Raw genomic sequence first — 21,026 nt, 5'->3', positions numbered from 1 at the left:
TCTTGAAGCGAGATGAATGGCCAGGCCGCTGGGTTCTAATCTGTTTCATATGTGTGTGTGTGCGCTGGCTGGTGCTCGGGTGCGAAAGATTCGGCAAGAGGACAGAAGCAGCTACAAGGTAGTGAGGACCAGCGAGATGGTGGCCGATGGAGCGGCGGCGCCCCCTGCAGCCGACGATTTCCAGGAGCCATTGTTCGCCCTGGCACACAACTGCGTGCTCATGCACAATCTCCTGGGGCCAGCCTGTATCTTCCTCAGGAAGGGATTCGCAGAGAGGCAGGCTGTACGTAAGTCTTAATTGGAATATACACATCCATCAGAAGGTCTCGCTTCATTGCATTCAGACCCTGTCGCACCTCCCTTCCCTTTCACTCTTCCCCCCACCCCTTCCTCGTAGCTGGGCTGTTTCATTAAATCTAAACTCATTTTCAGCGGGTAGATTGAACACTCTTATTTTTGTAGGTAAAACATTTTGTTTCTTTAAATTTATTACAATTTCAACACTTCTTAATTCCTCTAATATAGGAGAGATTAAATGTTGCACCCATTACGTTAGTGTGTCCAACAGCCCCGCTTTTATTCGCGCTCGGAATCAAGAGAGCTCTCCTTTTTAAATTAATACATATCCCCGTACCAGTGGTAACCCAAAGAGAGCCAAGCACAAAATTACTCGACAGGCTTCGTTTAGTGAAAAAGGAAAGCATATTCTTGGCGTTTGGCGCCTCGACTCGACACAGCAGTAAACGGTATGGTGCCGTAACTCCGCCACTCCTTGCCTCCGCTCAACTCTGGTCCCCAGCGAAGATCCCAGTTCGCCTATCGGAGCGCTGACCGCAGTCTGTCCCCGTCACTGGGTCGCAGGTCTGTCTCCAGGCGCAGCTCCAAGAAGCTGGATCAAGGAGGCAGCGTCCAACTTTCTCTGGAACACGCTTAATCTTTATTGATCCTTCACAGATTTAATCCCCTACTCAATCTTCCTGTGCAGCTTTCAAGATGATTTTGGGAGACCCATGTTTTCTCTGATGGCAAGATGTAGTTAAAAAAATACCCCACAGACGCACAGAGCACGGAACCATGTCCATCGTGTCCGTCCCCGTTGCCAAATACTAGCCTAATATCGTTTCCACCTCCCGGTTCGTCTCCTGGTGTACCACGGCCTTTCGAGTGCTCCTTGAAATACGTCAACATCTCTCTTCACCATCCCGTCAGGCAGAGTATTCCAGATTCCAACCATCCACACACAGGGTGAAAAAGATAAATCTCCCACCCTAAATTCTCCTACTCCCATCAATTAATATACCCCAGTCAGGTTCCAGGTGGAAATTAATCAGACTTCATATTAAAAAACATTGTTTATCTCTGGTCACTGCGGGGACTGAGAACCTGGTCCAGCAGGCACTTTTATCAACTTGTATTGCAGTGGGGGATGAGCCAGCTGAGGGACAGTGGCACAGCTGGTTAACCTGCCGTCTACAGCTCCAGTGACCCAAGTTCCATCCTGTCCTCTGGTGCTATCTATGTGGTGTTCGCAGGTTCTCTCAGTGATCTTGGTCCTCCAGTTTCCTCCCACATTCTAAGGACATGCTGTTGGTAGGTCAATTTGGTTCAATGTAAATGGCCCCTAAATGTGCAGGTGAATGGATGGGGATGATGGGAAGAGTAAGATTGGGAATAGCCTAGGACTAGTGTAAAAGGCAGCTTCATGTCAGGCAGGGACTTGGAGGGTGGAAGGTCTTGTCTCTGCTGTACTATTTGATGAAAAGTCTGTGCTTTTATTGGGGCATTCGTCTAAAGTGACACAAATGACTTTCGTAGCACACGGCTGCTTACGGTGTTTGCGAATGATGGGGGTGGAGTTCAAATGACTTTTATTAATGTGGTTCCCACAGTGGTTTAGAATTGGATATAGTGGGTGAAGTTTCCAGGAGATTGTGTGGCTGAAGGCAGGGGATGAGTGAGACTTTCCATGAAACAAGGAATTTATCAAAGTGTTGAGTGTGACTAAAATTGTAGGGTCAAGTTATGAGCAGAACATTGAATAATCTGCTTCCAATGGCAGACATTCCTTATATTATTCAATAGGATGGACTAAGATGAAAAAAATCCGACTTGCATGTGGCATCTGAAGAGCATGCTGACACCAGCCCATCTTTGAAATCCTTGCCCATGTGTTATTGTGCACTATTGTAATCCTGGTTCAATGAGGCTGCTCTTTAATCTTGTCCCACTGGAAGCCCAAATTTGCTGAGGAACCATGGATGATGAGACCTTCCTCAAAGAAGGACCCTCAAAGATGTTCTTGCTGGTGCCTCAGGATCGAGATTGGCTTACTTCCACCCCAATTCAGTGGAATGTGAAGCCACTGTGTGACCCTCAGATTTGGTGAGGCAGCAGGTGGCTGTCAGGTTGGTGTGTGTGGATGGCTTGGGAGGCGGTGAACTCCTTCCATCACTTGTGTTGGATTGACATGACCTCCCAATGATTGTGCAGCAAGATTCCCCGGATGCAGTGAGATGTTGCATTTTTTTCAAGGAGACTTTGAGAACATCCTTGACAGAGTTTGGCAAAGAGAATCTGTGGCTGTGAGAGCAGACGAGGCAGTCTGCCTGGCTGTGCAGTTACAGCCCAAGTGCAGAGGGAGAGACACTGAAGCAGATGAACAGATCACTGACTTTTAATAAGAACTGTGCAGAATCAAAGGCAAAAACAATAAACGCTATGCAAATGGGGCCATTAACTAAAACTCTCAAACAGAAAGTTAGTGCCGCACTGTGGCTCAGAAGCAATAACTTAATTCTAAAAAAAATACTGCTCCTCAAACAGCGTCAATCTAAACAATAGTCTTCTTTCCCGGAGCAAGGCCAAAGGTAAGCAGAGTGTATTGACTTTGGCCAAGAATCGGCAAGACTGAAATGGGAGGAAAGGAATTAAATACAATCACAATGAAACACTAATTGATTGGAACATGCATTCTCACAAGCATGATTGCTGACCCCGTTCAACAAACCATCTACGAGGGTGCCCAGGTCCCGCACCAGAGACCGATGGATTATGAGGATTTTGCAGATGTTGGTGGTATCTCTCTTCTGCTTTGAGATGTCCACTGCAAATAGATAGAGAGCTTCAGAATTTCCAGTCTGCCCTCATGGAAATAGATGCATAAAATCTCCCAGAAACAGTGAAGAACAGTAGGTCAAGTGAAGATCAACCTCAAAGAAATCAATGGATAATTGTTACTGGAGACTTTGGTGGAATGGAAAGGCAGTAAATCCCAATTACCTGCTGACCTGCATCTAACAACTTTGAAGGTCCTCGCTCAGTTTTGATTGTCATCTTCCAAAGTTCCACAGGTGTGAGATTGTCTCCCACAGACTGGAAGGTAGCAAATGTAACCCTACTGTTTAAGAAAGAAGGGAAAAAGAAAGCATGGTCTGTGGATCAGTTGTGCATGATAGTAGAGAAAATGCTGGGAACTATTAAGTGATAATAGGACAGTTAGAAAAGTAATGATAGTACTAGGCAGGGTCAGGATGGATCTGTGAAATTTATTTTTGATAAATTTGTTGGAATTTCTTAAGGTTATAACCAGCAGAATGGATAAGTGTGAATTTGTTAATGTGTGTATTTGGACTTTTATGGAAAAGATTAATTTGGGGCTCATAATATTGAAGATAAAATATTGGCTAAGTTGAAGCTTGATTAGTGGACAGAAAGCAAAGAACAAATGGAAAAGAGATATTGCAGATGCTGGAGATCTTGAGCAACACATGTAAAATGCTGGAGGATCTCAGCAGGTCAAGCAGCATCTATGAAGGGAAATAAACAGTTGACATTTCAGGCCAAGACCCTTCATCGGGAAAGAACAAGTGGGTCACTTTACTCACCTCAACCCTGAACTGACTCCTCAACCTTTGGACTCACTTTCAAGGAAACTACAAATTGGTCTCAGTATTATTTATTTAGTTATTACTATTTTTTTGTATTTGCACAGATTGTCTTCTTTTGAACATTGGTTGTTTGGCAGTCTTTACTTGTGCATTTTTCCATTGATTCCATTGTATTTCCTTGTATCTCCTGGGAATGCCCACAAGAAGATGAATCTCATGTACTTTGATAATAAATTTACTTTGTACTTTCAATTTTGATTTAATCGGATTTGGAAGTTATGACTAGGTAGGTGCTGTAGGACTAATGTTGGGGCCCCGGCAGTTATGTCAACTGTTTGGATGAGGAGATCAATCATAATGTAGACCCAGACTAGATGATGGTTCAAAGCTAAGTGGATTTAAAGGTGCTGGAAGATATGCAGAAACCTCAGGGAATATAGAGACGTTAAATGAATGATAAAGAGATGGCATATGGAATATAATGTGGAAAATTGTTAGCTGCGCACCTTGCTAGAAAAAAGTAGAAAGAGTGTATTTTAAATGGTGAGACATGGTAAGGCGTTGACGTGCATACAAACAATTAGGAAGGCAACTAACTGGTATGTTGGCTTTCTTTATTGTAAGAAAAGGTAAGACATCTATAGGTTACGGTGAGACGATATGTAAAACACTGTGTATTAGCCTGGTCTCCTAACATGTATCTCTGACAGAGGGAGCGTCAGGGACAGTTTCCCAGATTAATTCCTGGCATGACAAGTTATTCTGAACGAGGAGAGGTTAAGTAGGCTCACCTTAGAATGTCTTGAATTTAGAAGAACGAGAGGTTATCTCATTGGAATAAACAAAAATTCTAAGTTGGAGACACCAGAAGTGAATATTGACAGTTAATTTCCTCGCATGAAGCCTCTTTACCTCAGCTGTTGGACAGGATAAATGTGGGGTTGATGATTGCTCTTGTTGTGATGTCCAGAATTGAAGGTCACATTAATCGTTCAGCTATTTAGATCTAAGATGAGAAGGAAATTTATTTTATTTACCCAAGCATATTGAATCTTTGGAATTCTCTGCCCAAGAAGGCTTGGTGAGTCAGTCATTGTGTATATCCAAGCCAGTGATCAATGATTGTTAGATATTGAAAAAACAAGGAATATTAGATTACTGCAGTAAGTGCAACAGCAGGAAATGACATCTTCCTCCTCTTACGCCAAGCGGAAAGCTTTTAAAAGTGTGATAGTAAGTATCCAGTTGGAGGATAAACTTGGCAAGTTTAAGAAACCTTGGCTGACAAGAGATAGTGAGGTTCTGGTCAAGAAACAGAAAGAAGCATACATTGGGTTTAGGAGGTTGGGAACAAGTGAATCCCTTGATGACTATAAAAACATTAACAGTACTCGAGGGTGAAATATTGATGACATGAAATTAGGAAATGTTGATAATGAAGATTATCATAGATTACAGAGAGTCCTTGATCAGTTAGGGAAGAGGGTTAAGGAGCAGCAAACTAATTTCATTGTCAAGTGATGCATTTTGGAAAGTTAAACCAACTTAGGACTTACACTAAGTTGGTTTAACTTTCCACAAGGTATCACTCACACTGAAGTGTCCCATCATTCACTTAGACTGTGAAAGGAAGGGCATTAGGAAGTGTAAAGGAACACAGGGACCTAGGGGTATAAGTGCGTAGTTCATTGCAAACAGCATCACTGGTAGATAGGGTGGGCAGAAAGGTGTTTAGCATGCTGGGCTTCATCAGCTAGGGCACCGAGTGCAGGAGCTGGGGCATTATTTAGCAGTTGTATAAGTCTTTGGGGAGACCATACTGTGTACAGTTTTGGTATCTTATTAAATGAATAATGTGATTAAATTGGAAAGTAAATGAAAGAAGTAATTAAATTGGAAAGAGTACAGAACACATTTACAAGGATGTGGAGGGCCTGAGTTACAGGGAGAGGTTGGCCAGGCTGGGTCTTTATTCCTTGGATCTAGGAGAATGAATGACACCCTATTGAAATAGTTAAAATACTGAGAACTATAGAAAAGTTGAAAGGTAACAGTTCTTTCCCCAGAGAAGGGGAGACCAAAACTAAGGGGCATAGATCTAGAGCAAGAGGGAACTGGGGGGGGGGGGGGACTTTTTTCACCCAACGGTGGTGAGAATATGGAAGGAGCTGCTAGAGGTAGTGGTTGAGGAAGATACAAAAACATCATTTAAGAAGCATTAGAAAGTTACACAGAGTGGAGAGGCTTAGAGGGAAATGTACCAAACACTAGCTGGGTGGGCAGTTTTGTCAACATGGATCTGTTTAGCCAAATGGCCTGTATCCCTGCTATATTGCTCTCAGACTCTATACTGGACTGTGGTGATAATAGATTTAGAATGCAGATAAAATATTATTGAAGTGTGATGCACACACTGGGGTGGGGGGAGCAAATGGCCTGTTCTTGCTTCTATTTCTTGTGTTCTTATACCCACCAACCACCTTATTAGGTACACCCCTGCACCTGCTTGTTAATGTAAATATCTAATCAGCAAATCAGTGCATAAAAGCATGTAGGCATGGTCAAGAGGTTCAGGACAAACATCAGAATGGGGAAGAAATGTGATCTAAGTGACTTTGCCTGTGGAATGATCGTTGGTGCCAGTCAGGCTGGTTCAGGATATCTCAGAAATTGGTGATCTCCAAGGATTTTCACACACAACAGTCTCTGGAGTTTACAGAGAAAGGTGCAAAAAACCAAAAAAACAAAAATCCAGTGAGCACCAGTTCTGTGGTTGTAAACATCTTGTTAATCAGAGAGGACAGAGGAAATTGCCCAGCTGACAAGAAGAGGACAGTAACTGAAATCGTCAACAGTGGTGTGCAGGAGAGCATCTCTAATTGCTCAACATGTCGAGCATTGAAGTGAGCAGGCTACAGCAGCAACAGACCACGAGCTTACACTGTATACGTAGCGGCCTCTTTATCAAGTATCTCCTGTACCTAGTAAATCAGCTATTGAGCGTATGTCCTTAAATTCTTCTCCGAATCTTTCTGTCCAGACTTCTTTCTCCCCTCCTGACGGATGCTTTTTAAAGCCTACCTCACCAGTTCTCATACGTCAGGTAGCTAATTGTCAAGCTGAATTTGCTACAGTACCGCGGGACATCCGCTGTGTAAGTGCAGGTCGTTGTTGCTGTGCTGAAGGGGCTGGCCTTTGCACAGTGCTGTGCGGCACAGAAGTAAAGATGATTAGTCTTGTCACCTCATTTATTCAGTTTGCTTGCAGGAAGTCTGAGCCCTGTGGAGCTCCGTGCTCCTGCTCACCAGAGCTTGGAACTCAGACGCCAGCCTGTAATGGTTGCTTTTATATTTTCTGCCTCTCTTCCCTTTGTGATGAGAAGTGCACAGTTTGCCTGATTACAGTAACAAACTACACTGACCAAAATCTGGCTAATAACAGTGTTTAAGATCGACAGTGATTCAGTCTGAATGGATTGCTTCCGAGAGGAAAGTGTGGTGGAAATTGGAGGGATTGGCAATCTTCAGATAAGGAGGTGGTGCTGTAGTACTGGATGATTGCAAATGTTATGCATTTGTTTGGAAGTGGAGGTTGATTAACTTTAGGCCAGTCATGACTAGCGGGGAAGCTTAGAGAGAGAATACAAGGTTAAATTAATAAGCAGAATGTGAAAATGAACACCAAAACAACATATTCTGGAAATTTGAAATAAAAGCAGGAAATGCAGGGAACACTTGGCAAGTCAGGTAGCATTCATGGAAAGAGATTTGTTCGTTTGCTGCTTTTTCCAGTATGTTTCTGATTTAATTGAATTGACATTTAAGCAAGCAGATAAAGTGGTGAAATACTGCTCAAATTTATTACAGGCAAGTCATGTTAAACTGTCCTCACTGTGTACTCGTACAATAGTATAAGCTGTGATTGATTTGCATATTTAAACTTCAAAAAGTCATTAATGAGATTATCATATACATCAGCAAATTAAAGCTTTTGGATAGTGTCAGCATGGTACTGCTATTAGTGAAGGTACAGAAGACAGTGAGTGATGCTGGTATTATGTTACAGATTAGGAAGAGATATACTATGGCGACTAAAGAGAATAGAATTCTTGTTGATTATGTTGATAGATGATCTGGACTTGGTGATAATTTCTAAGCTTGATGACAATTTTGAAAAATACTATAAGCACTGAAGTGGGTTAGTAGCAGACTTCAAGTCAGTGAAATGAACAGATGGATGATTAGAAAAATTTAACTGTACTGTAAGGTGATGCACTTTGTTCAGAAGAATGAAGAAGAATAATATAAATGAATGATGTAGAATTTTAAAGTTAATGTGCAGAGGTGAAGGATTCAAATCACAATGATAAGGCAGTTTAAAGCAAGATGTGATTTGCTTGGCTTTATTAACAGGGGGATAAAGCAACAGGGTTAATTTAAACCCTTTGTGAAACATTAGCCAACCCTTGGCTGATACAGCATATATCAGGCTCTTCCAACCCAACGAGCCCATGCTGCCCAAGTACACCCATGTGACCAATTAAACTTTGGAACATGGGAGCAAACCAGAGCACCCAGACGAAACCCATGCGATCACGGGGAGAACGGACAAACACCTCACAGACAGCAGCAGGAATTGAACCCAGGACACTGGTGCTGTATTAGTGTTACACTAATCACTACGGGTGTGTTCAAATGCAGCCACATGCTGCAGGGAGAATGTCAAGACATTGTAGGGGCCGTGTTGAGGATTTGTAGTATATTGAGAGTTTTTTCTCAGTGATGAAGGGTCACAGCCGGAAGCATTGACTGGTTTTTCCCCTCCATAGTTACGGTCTGACCTGCTGGGTTCCTCCAGCATCTGCAGAATCCCTTGTCTTTATGTTAGGAATCAGGGGGTACAGCAGGCTGCAGTTTGTTGAGCTGAGGTGTGTGAGGGATCCCAGTACTCAAGTAATTATCCTTCTGCATGACTCACCACTTTAAGGAGAAAGGGAATGGAAACCGGGTGGGGGTAGGGGGAGTTGATGAAAACGTAATGTAAAGTCCATATTAAATATGAAGATGTGGTAATTTTGAAGCTGTTATGTTGTCCTATGAATCACGTAACTGCGCTGACTTTCTGCTCCATGTTTATGAATTCATCTAACCTTTGTATGTGATTCATTCCCTTCTAATATCTCCTGGGTATCAGTGATGGTGTTCTCTGTTTATTATTGTCAGCCACTTTGAGTAAACATACCATCGTTGTCAGTTTCTGGCCAGAACAAATGCGTAGGTGGGGGGAATGCAGCTTGAAATTACAGTCCAGCACTAACATTAACTCTGTGATCTGTGGGGGATATAAACGCAGGGTGATGGAATCCACAACTGAATGCTTGGTAGTCCTCCTTTATTGATTTGCCTGTCACCAGCGCACTCGGCATTAAGCATGCTGTGTGCTGTTTTTTTTTCTTAGCTAAGCTGTGCTGGGACTGAACAAAAAAATGTCACTGGAGCTGTCAGCGTGTGCTGAGTGTCAGTCAGTGCGCGCTTTTGAATCAGCAGGCGCCGGGCTCTGTCTGCACCCCGAGAATTCAGCTCGAGCACCCGGCCAAGCTTGCGGAGGAGCGCCGAGGGGCAACTGCGCTGTCCAAGGTGCTGACTTGTAGATGCGGTTTGAACTGACGCTCTCTGCCTGAGCTCTCATGAGGGGAACGGGGGGTTCGTCCTTTGTCCCACTCAGCCGTTGCTAGGCCATGCTATGGGCTGATTGGTTAGCTTAATTCCCTATATTTTAGGGTGATTGGAGGAATGACGTCAGAGGTAACATTTTTTCCACACAGAGTGTGGATGCATGAACTGCCCTGTCAGGGTTGGTGGTAGAGACAGATAGACTGGGGGCATTTAGGAAACTCTTAAGTAGGCACATGGATGATAGAAAAGTGTAGGACTAAGTAGGAGGAAAGGGTTATATTGATCTTAGAGTAGGTTAAAAGGTTGGCATATTATGGCCTGAAAGGCCTCTATTGTGCTGTAATGTTGTATGTACTTGAGTAAATGCATTTCCATTTTAATATCTATGAATTTTGACACATTCTAGCACTGTGAAAACTACTGTAACATGCCAGTAAATAAAATTTCAGGTAAAAGCTGTAGATTTTGGAAATCTAAACTAAAAACAGAAAATGCAGCATTGCTCTGTATTAGACCTGATCTAATAAAACAATTTATATTTCTACAGATGCTGCCTGACCTGCTGGCAGTTTCTAGTACTTTCTCCTTTTATTATCATCATAATAAAAGCTCTTTTACTGAGAAAAAAAACATTGGCAAATTGTTTTATTGTCACATATACCATGCTACAGTGAAAAACTTTGCCAATAATTTTATAATTCTGTCTCATCATACAAGGGAATCATTCTGTCAGAAACAAACCCAGCTGGAACCCCAAGCCCTGTCAAGGTGAGACCTGTGCAGTACGCTCACACTTACCTCTGCCATGTTGGGGTTGTAGAATTTTATTGATCTTTTACCTTCTCCAATATTTCTTCAGTCCGTCCTCACACAATGGCCTGGAAATCTAAATATTGCCTCTGCTGCTCTGTTATGAGATTTGGTGCATAATTCTTTGCTGTTTTTTCTCTTCTCACCACTACCTGTTCCCCCCCCCCACCCTCAACCTAGAGTCCACTCCACATTTAGGATTTGTGTTCTATAGAGTTTTGGCCACAGGGAACCCATACTTAAAATGTACAGTGGTTCCCCACATTTGAATACTTACCTTCAGTGATTAGTATACAAGGACACCAGGTCTGTTTGTTCATCTCCTTTCCATAAAACCATAAGACACAGGAACAGGATTAGGCTATTCAACCCATGGAGTCTGCTCCATTCTATCGTGGCTGATTTATTATCCCTCTCAACCCATTCTCCTACCTTCCCCCTATAGCCTTTGATGTTTTTACTGATAACCTATCGGCCTCTGCTTTAAATATACTCAATTACTTGGCCTCTACAGCCATCTGTGGCAATGAATTTCACAGGTTCACTTTCCGCTGGCTAAAGAAATTTCTCCTCATGTCTGTTCTAAAGGGACATTCTTGTATTGTAAGGCTGTCCCAGACTCCTCCACTCAAGGAAACATCCCCACCATATCCACTCTATCTAGGGCTTTCAATGCTTCATAGGTTTCATTTAGATCCACTCTTCATTCTTCTAAACTCTAGCCAGTGCAGGCCCAGAGCTATCGAACGTCCCTCATATATTGACCCTTCCATTCCTTGGGATCATTATCATGAATAAAAAATAATCTGTCATCTGCTTTTGGAAGCAACCTCACTTAGGCTGCAACTGCCATGCAGATGCCCACTTGCCCAAGTTACACTGGAGCCCCTTTGCATCCCGCTCATAAATTTGAAAGCCATTACTCAGTTGCTCCTTGTCCTACGTTACAGCAGTGATCACTGCCAGAACGATGTAGGTTCCTGAAAATCTAAAAAAGCACTGCAGATGTTGGAAATGTGAAATAAAAACAAGAAATACTGGGAATATTCAGCAAGTCAGACAATGTCAGTGACCAGAGAAACAGATAATATCTGAGATCTGCGAGATGACCCAATAATTGAAACATTAACAATATGCCGAGAGTGTCGGGGGAAAGAAGTGAGTGCAATTGCTCTTACTAGGGAGAAGGTGAAAGATCCGAAGGTAGATAAGTCACCTGGACCAGATGGACTACACCCTAGGGTTCTGAAAAAGCTGGACTGTGGAGGCATTAGTGATGATCTTTTTAGAATCACTAGATTCTGGCATAGATCAGGAGGACTGGAAAATTGCAAATGTCACTCCACTGTTTAAGAAGGGAAGGAGGCAGAAAAAAGGAAATTATAGACCAGTTAGTCTAACCTCAGTGGTTGTGAAGATTTTAGAGTTAAGGGTGTGGTTTCAGGGTACTTGTAGGCACATGATAAAACAGGTCAGAGTTAGCATGGTTTTCTTAAGGGAAAATCTTGCCTGTTGGAATTCTTTGAGGAATTAACAAGCAAGATTGATGAAGGAGAATCTGTGTTCTGCAGGGTTCAATGTTGGGACCACTTCTTTTTATGTTATATGTCAATGATATTGTCGATGGATTTGATGGCTTTGTTGGCAAGTTTGCAAATGATACAAAGATAAGTGGAGGGGCAGGTAGTTTTGAGGAAGCAGGGAGGTTGCAGAAGGACTTAGACAGATTAGGAGAATTGGCAAAGAAGTCACAAAATGGAATACGGTGTTCGGAATTGTATGGTCATGCACTTTGATAAAAGCATCAACTATTTTCTAAATGGGCAAAAAAATTCAAAAATCCACGGTGCATGGGAGCACTCATGTAGGATTCACTAAAGTTTAACTTGCAAGTTAAGTCAGTGGTAAGGAAGGCAAATGCAATGTTAGTGTTCATTTTCAGAGGACTAGAATATAAAAGCAAGGATGTAATGCTGAGACTTTATAAGGCAGTTGCGAGGCTTTGCTTAGAGTTTTGTGAGTTTTGAGCTTCTTATCTAAGAAAGGATTTGTAGGCATTGGTGAGGATTCAGATGAGGTTCACGAATATGATTCTGGAAATGAAAGGATTATCATATGAAGAGCATTTGATGGCTCTTGGCCTGTACTCATTGGCATTTAAAAGAATGACAGGGATCTCACTGAAGCCAATCAGATATTGCAAGGCCTAGATAGAGTGGATGTGGAGAGGATGTTTCCTAAAATAGATGGATGTCCATTTAGAATGAAGATGAGGAATTTGTTTAGCCAGAGGGTGGTGAATTTATGGAATTCATTGTCACAGACAGCTGTGGAGGCCAGGTCTTTGGGTGTATTTTAGGTTGATAGGTTCTTGATTTGTCAGGGTGTGAAATGTTATGGAGAGAAGGCAGGAGAATGGGGCTGAGAGAAAAATGTGTCAGCCTTGATGAAATGGTGGAGCATACTCTATGGGCCAAATGGCCTGGTTTTCTCCTATCTTTTATGGTGTTATGGACCAATTATTAAGTTGGGGTCCATCTTAAATACCTTTAATGATGTGACTTCCACCACCTCTGGGGCAAAGAACTCCAGAGATTCAGTGGCCTCTGATAGAATAAATGTCAAGGCACCTCAGTTTTAAATAACCAACCACTTATTTTCCAGGTATATCCCCTTGTTCACGACACTCCCTCTGGTGAAAACAATCTACATCTCCATTCTGTCTGCCATGAACATACTGAATGGGGGGAAGGGCTTGATGGGGCCTGATGGCCACTCCTTCTTCCAATGTTCTGAAGAAAAGGCTGATGGGTTGTGGGATGACCATTGATACAGAGACGTGAGCTCCTTCTTGGCAACTGGAGAACTTACATTCAAGTAACGGGGCAAATCTGGGTTTAAAAAGAAGCAGGCATGGTAACATTAACCATGAAACTGCCAGATTGCCATGTGAGTGTCCTTATCCGGTCTTGCTTATATATGCCTGCAGAACCATCAGTATGTTTGGCTGTTAACTACCACTTTGGACAAAGCAACACCCCAGTTATAGTACTGAAGATTCTGCATTCCTTCAACAAGCTGTGCTTCTGGCCAAGCTATTTCAGTACTATGTCTAACTCTGTATCTACCTATCAATGTGGAAAATTGCCCAAGTATGTCTGGTTCACAAAAAAGCATAAAAATCCAATCCAGTTTAATTATTTCCCAATTAGACTACTCACAATCAGGAGAGTGATGGACGTTGCCATTGATAATGCCCTAATGTTGCTATTGACAGTGCTATCGGGCAGCATTTAAACACGTGCTTTCTGACACCCAATTTGGGTTTCACCAGGAACACTCCAGATCTCACCATAGCCTTGCTCTGTTAGTAGCTGTGAGGTGAGACTGAATGCCCTTGACATCAAGGGATCATCTGGAGGGGTGTGGCACCAGGTAAAACCAAAATCATTGAAAATCAGGGTAAAACACACCAATGGTTGGAGTTAATGCTCACACAATGGTTGATGGAGGCCATTAATTGTAGCTCAGGTCATCACTGCAGGAGTTGCTCAGGCCATTGTCCAAGGCCCAACCATTGGCTGCTTGATTAATAACCTTACTTCCAACATAAGGCCAGAAGTGGAGATGTTTGCTTCAGATTGCACAGTGTTCAAACTTCATAAATATGCTGAATGTGAGCACATAACGCAAGAGGTGATATCTAGTCTCTGCAACTAACCTGGGCTCAGAGCGATTGCTACAACTGATGATTGAGCTGAGTGTAAAGATTTGCTCTTCAAAATTGGTTACTTGCTAGGCTTCGTTAGATGTGATTAAAATGTGAGTTATAAGGTACATCATTTGGTGATTATTATTGGGTCTTTCTGACCCTCAGAGTGTAGTTCAAGGAGTTGGTCATTTGATCTTATTAATTGGGTGTGTGTTTAAATGCTGCACTCAGCCATCGTCATCAGCTTAAGAGTGTTTATGGAGAGCACAGGCTTCCCTGAGATTCATATAACCAACTATATCTTTTATTGATCATCCTTGTATTGTTATTTAGTGTGGTATTGTTGCTCAGTTTAAACAAAATAACAATTCAACCTGTGGATATTGAAAAATTTGCCATTTCAAGAGTGTAAATTGCTTTGTTGTCCAGGCACATTTTGACACCGTACAGACGTAACAAGCTACCCACAGATATCAATTATAATGTGATTACATCACCAGCATTGTTATAGTAACATTATAACTCGGGAGGCATTATGACTCTTAAACACATTATTGGCAGGAGGTTGCCTCTAGAAGCTGTTTTATCACTCTCCAGCTGTGTTTAGGCTCCATCATATAACGAGCACAGGAAGTTTGAATTTAACTTTCAAACTTCCGCAAAAAACCTGGCCAAGAAACACAGCAAAATAAACTTTCCTCAGATTCTTGGGACCCAATTGCTCACAATAGCTTTCTGTAGCCTGGCGAGCACATATTCTAACAACACACACACAAAATGCTGGTGGAACACAGCAGGCCCAGGCAGCATCTATAGGGAGAAGCGCTGTCGATGTTTCGGGCCGAGACCCTTCGTCAGGACTAACTGAAAGGAAAGATACTAAGACATTTGAAGGTAGGAGAGGGAGGGGGAAATGCAAAATGATAGGAGAAAACCGGAGAGGGTGGGATGAAGCTAAGAGCTGGAAAGGTGATTGGCGAAAGTGATACAGAGCTGGAGAAGGGAAAGGATCATGGGATGGGAGGCCTAGGGAGAAAGAAAGTGTGCGGGGAGCACTGGAAGGAGATGGAGAACAGGCAGTGATGGGCAGAGAGAGAGAAAAAAACAAACAACTGAATATGTCAGGGATGGGGTAAGAAGGGGAGCAGGGCATTAACGGAAGTTAGAGAAGTCAATGTTCATGCCATCAGGTTGGAGGCTACCCAGCCGGTATATGAGGTGTTGTTCCCCCAACCTGAGTGTGGCTTCATCTTGACAGTAGAGGAGGCCATGGATAGACATATCAGAATGGGAATGGGACGTGGAATTAAAATGTGTGGCCACTGGGAGATCCTGCTTTCTCTGGCAGACCGAGCGTAGGTGTTCAGCGAAACAGTCTCCCAGTCTGCGTCGGGTCTCACCAATATATAAAAGGCCACACCAGGAGCACCGGACGCAGTATACCAAACCAGCCGACTCACAGGTGAAGTGTCGCCTCACCTGGAAGGACTGTCTGGGGCCCTGAATGGTGGTGAGGGAGGAAGTGTAAGGGCAGGTGTAGCACAAGGTCCAGTTTGGACTGAGAGAGTGCTGCACTGTTGGAGATAGAGTTTTTCAATAGAGTTTTTCAGATGAGATATTAAAGTGAGATCATGCAGAAAAATTTCCTGATAAATTTGCAAAGAAGAGGCGGCATGGTATCGTAGTGGTTAGCGCGACACTTTACAGAACAGGCGACCCAGGTTCAATTCCCACCTCTGCCTGTAAGGAGTTTGTACGTTCTCTCCGTGACTGCTTCTTTCCTACGGGGTGCACTAGTTTCCTCTCACAGTCCGAAGACGTATTGTTTGGTGGGTTGATTGTAAATTGTCCCATGATTAGATTAGGATTAAATCGGGGGCTGGCGGCTGGCGCAGCCTGAATATCTGGAAGGCCCTATTCCGCGCTAAATCTCTTTAAAAAGAGTACTGACAATCTTCGTGCCCTGACCAGTCCTGCGTGCTTAACCAATGTTGATGGTTTAGTCACTTCCTTATGCTTTTTGTATGAACTTACTTTTAGACCAGAAAATATAGGAGCAGCATTAGGCCATTTGGCCCATTGAGTCTGCTCCATCATTTCATCACGGCTGATCCGCCTTTAACAAATGGGCTGCAATATTGACTGCACTGTGGCAATGCCCAGCAGTGTTTACGTGAGGTGACCACCTGAGCTGGAAGGGTACTGTATAAGTGTAAATGCCCCCATTCTGCTGTGGCTGGCCTACACGCCACTTCTGTATGAGCAATGGCTGTCAAGGCACACAAGAAATGCACCACAGCAGAAATAGAGATAAACACAAGCGATTTTGCTGATGCTGGAAATCCAGGGTAACACACAAGATGTCAGAAGATCTCAGCAGGTCAGGCAGCATTCATAGAGAGAAGTAAAGAGTTGACATTTCGGGCCAAGACCCTTCATTGTTGTCTGTTTATTCCTTTCCATAGATGCTGCCTGACCTGCTCAGTTCCTCCAGCATTTTGTGTGTGTGAGCAGAGATGAAGTATGAGATCTGGTCTGTTAAGCTACTTGTCTCTGTGAACTTTGTGTAGCTGAACTACATTTCTCCTCATGTTCTCTGATGTACAAGTCTTTGTTTTAAATTGCTGCATGGCTTGACCACTATAAAGAAATAAAGCTTAAGGATCGAGGACCAAGGGTCAACTTTATTCACCACGTACGCTCACATGTGCAGTGGATTCCAGTAAATATCAGGGCAGCCATTTATTTGGGACAACGCTTAACAAAAACTAAATGAGAAAACAGCTGGGCTTCCCATCATTTATTTGGGACACTGCGCAGCTTAATTAAGACACAAGATTGTTGCCAAACAGTTTCTAACTAACATCAGTTGCATGCACTTGCTGTGGCTGTTAGACACTACATCGTGCTTAGAGCAAACAGCTTTTAAGTAGCATCAGCTGCATCTGCTTTTGTTTAAAAAGCAATGATTTTTGTCACTGATCGTTGGCAAAAAATAAGCAGTAAGGCATTTCAGCATTGTTTTGCACACTGCAGTTTCAAGCATTCAGGTTTGGAGACACCAGAAGAGTCTGGGAGTGGAAATGAAACTACTTTGACAAGTTAGAAACTACAAATAATTTGAAGGTATCGACAATCATCTTGAATATTACAATGAAAATGAAGATTTGAAGGATGGAACCATTGAGAATTGTGTGAAGGCAGTCCATTATCTGCACTGTTTTTGCTCATTTATAGTCAAAAGAACATGGTGACATACACTGGATGGATACCTCCATTGTTAACTATTAGAAACAGTTTTGTAGTACTGTGGTAGTATTGGTAATGTTATAATTTATTCTGTTTTCATTTAAATACATAATTTGTTACTCATTTAAATGCTAGTTTGATTTTTTTTATACCTTTTTAACTATTTCCATGAAATTTCAGCTACTTGGGCAGCTGTTTAATTGGGCCAAAATGTACTGGTCCTGATGTGTCCCAATTAACCACAATCCACTGTATTAGGAATTTGCTGTGGTGTGTTACTGCAACATGCAACAAAAAACAATGTTCTACAATTATAAAGAACAAAGAATTGTATAGAAAATGAAGTTAAAGGTTAAAGTACAGATATGGAATAAAAAATGCCTAAACACATAAATATCAACGTACTTAAACATAGCTCAGCTCCTGTACCCTTAAACCAGCAGCAAAATTGCAAATGCTTCTCCTATACAAGTAAAATAAATCTTGTAAGATACAGCAGAATGTCCAAGTTCAACAAAAAAGGTTGGATGGCGTCTTTTGAGAAAGAGGCTGGTTTTATACTTGGGGCTCGTTACTTCTGGTTCTAGCTCCACAGATTCTTCCAGACCCACTGAGTGTTCCTGGCATTTGCCTGTTACTGAGACAATACTGCAGTCAGTGGAGCTGCTGCCTCAGGACTCCAGTGGCACAAGTTCAATCCTGCCAGCCGTACGAAGACTGCAGAGTCTGCAAGTTCTTCCTGCCGCTGCATTGGCTGCAGAGACAGCACGGTGGCGTAGCGGTTACCGCCTGACTTTACGGCGCCAGTGGTAAGATTGGAGTTTGATTCCCACTGCTGCCTGTAAGGAGTTTGTACATTTCCCCCGTGACTGCGTGGATTTCCACTGGGTGCTCCAATTTCCTCCCACATTCCAAAAGGTTAGGGAGTTGTGAGCGTATCATGTTGACACCGGAAGCATGGCAAGACTTGCAGGCTGCCCAGCGCAATCCTCACTGACTTCATTTATCACAAGCAACTCATTTTACTGTATATTTTGATGTACGTGTGACAAATTAAACTAATGATTAATTGTCATCTCTTCTGGGCCCTCCGGTTTCCACTCACATTTCAGAAATGTGTGTGCTGCTGTTAATTGACCTCTGTAAACTGCTAGTTGTTGAATGACCCTTGGGGCAGTTGATGGGAATATAAGAAGAATAAAATTGGTTAGGGTAGGAAGAATATAAATGGATCCATGTATATTCTGCTGATTGGACTCTGGGCTTGTGCCTCACTTAGCATCTGCTAATATAAATCTTCACAGTCTCCACATTTCATTCCCGCTCATTTTTGTGAATTATCATGCTCTGCTGCTCTTTATTTATTGAAAATCCCGATGTCCAGCATCCGTGGGAAGAGAGCACCTCTTGTAGGAAACATCCCAGGAAACCACCAGGTGCACAATTTGTTTTCCCAGCTGTACACTCTTGAGTGCTGCTCTTCACTGAATCCACTGTATTGTGCTTCATCTCCAATTATTTCTCTGCATGCTGTCCAGAGGCAAAATTTTTAATATGATCTAATTCAGCAAGGGAGATTGTACCTTGATTTTCAGTGGCCATTAACACTGAGGTGCATAGTGCATGACATCAATAATGTGCATTTGAAATAATACTTTATTTGAAATGCTCCATTTGCTTTCAACTTTTGGATTCAATTGGTGCACCCGTCTCGAGCATGACAGTTGAACTGTTCAACATCTACCTACAATAATTAAAAGAATCAAACAACACAGGCACTGGTACCTCTGGGAATGAATCCATATCAAGAGCCTCTCCTTGTTGAAAGGAACGTGAAGTGGAAAATATCCTTTTTGACTTAATTGTTTTTGCATCGCAATCCTTAAACCATTCTAATGCAAACTCTTTTGCCACTAGGACAGAGAACTGGGAGCAGAAGAAATTGAAGGTAAGCAATTCTTTTAATTTTCAGAATTTTGAGATACATTGAAACCTTTTACATGTTGGTATGAAATACATAGTTAAAAACAAGCAGCCTTCTCTTTTTTACACATTTTAAGTACCACATAACAAATCCTTCAGACTGTTTTGCACAGATGCTGCATTTACATTTTCCCTCCTTCCCTCATGCAACCTATTTGAACACAGAATAACTAGGTTCTGGGAATCATTGCCAAAGTGGAGGCCAAGTCATTAGGTATGTTTAAAGCAAGGCTGATAAGTTATTGATTAGTCTGTACACTAAAGGTTATGGGGAGAAAGCAGATAAATGGGATTGAGGAGGATAATAAATTACCCATGATGGAATGGGAGAGCAGACTCAATGAGCTGAATGGCCTAATTTTGCTCCTTTGTCTGATGAACTTATGGCAAAAGGGTGAACTAGGAACTTGTTTCCAAAATGGCTGAATTCATTTTAGCCACTCCAGAGTACATGATCAGATGTCTCAGTAGATGAATATTGTTTTAAGAGATAGCATGGTCATACTCTGATCAATACGATTGAATCATACAGCACGGACAGGTTATTGAACCCCTGTACCAGAACTTTGAAAGAGCTCTTCAGTGAGTCCCACCCCACTGCTTCCCTAACACAAGGGATTCTTCAGATGCTGGAAATGCGGAGTAACATACACAAAATGCTGGAGAAACTCAGCAGGTCAGGCAGCATCTATTGAAAGGAATAAACAGTCGATGTTTCAGGCTGAGACCCTTCATTAGCACTTTCTGCCAAGGGTCTCTATCTTCTCTAGCCTGGTCTTGCATTCCTCCTTTTTCATTTTTTTTATTCAATTATCTTTCAAAGTTATGATTGAATCTGTTCCTCTATCTACTTGAACAGTGCATTCCCAACCATTGCAAATTACTAAATGAATACCAAGAGTGACAAAACAAGTAACTCTTATGTACAGAATTATGAGAAATAGCTAAAGTGTGAAGAATAATTTGTTCTTTTTATGGAGCTGTTTATGAAGTGAACTCTGGAAGTTTTATTACGTTATACTGGTGTGTGCGCCCGTGTTCGTACGCGTGCATGTGTGTGTGTGTTTAATCATCATGTTGTTCAAGGATAATTATGAATAGAATAATATTGCTTCCCCTATTTTCTAAGAGTTACAGAGGACTGTATCCATGAAGCCTTCACAAGTGGAACTAAAGTATGATAATTGTATAGCGAAATTATGCTTTTAATACTAGGGACTCTAGCGATGCAGTGGCTCTTAATCTCTGTAATAACAGTTCAGTATCCAGGCTGTAAATCAGGTAAGAAAATCCTTCCATTCTGCTGCCGTCCATGAAGTTGGTTTGGGGAATCACAATGAGCTCACTGGCCGTAGTTTGCCAATAATTACTGTGAAATTGGTGAACATAATATGGATACTGCAGCTGTGGGAAATTGAGGAAGTAGACAGCACCGATGCAAGAAATTGGAATTATGGCTGAAATGCATTACTCAGGGACAAGGAGTGACTGATGGTGCCAGTGAGCAAGTAACGCAGAAGGAAGCTTGAAATATAAATGGGCTGTACTGCAACCACAGAGCCATCACCTACATCTCACTTCTGCACACCTTTCATCTTCACTATTTAATTTCATTTGAGATCATTGTTTCATACAGCCCTTAGCTGCTGGAGATTGTTTTTCATTTATTTGTTTATTCCCTCCCTTACTTTGAAATGTTTGATTCCGGAT

The 21,026-nt window shown here is 42.3% G+C and overlaps 1 protein-coding gene across 2 annotated transcripts in view; it reads left to right on the top strand.

The window, feature by feature from the left end:
• LOC132404239 (calcium-binding protein 1-like) overlaps positions 1-21,026 on the top strand; it is a 108,426-nt gene that overhangs the window by 71,550 nt on the left and 15,850 nt on the right. For both annotated transcript variants that reach the window (XM_059988353.1, XM_059988354.1), the window contains exon 2: positions 19,251-19,281. In XM_059988353.1, the coding sequence (XP_059844336.1) occupies positions 19,251-19,281 (31 nt within the window). The remainder of the gene's footprint in view (positions 1-19,250; positions 19,282-21,026) is intronic.

Source organism: Hypanus sabinus, chromosome 13 (assembly GCF_030144855.1).
Source record: "Hypanus sabinus isolate sHypSab1 chromosome 13, sHypSab1.hap1, whole genome shotgun sequence".
NCBI lineage: Eukaryota > Metazoa > Chordata > Chondrichthyes > Myliobatiformes > Dasyatidae > Hypanus > Hypanus sabinus.
This window is presented reverse-complemented; position numbering and strand designations above follow the sequence as displayed.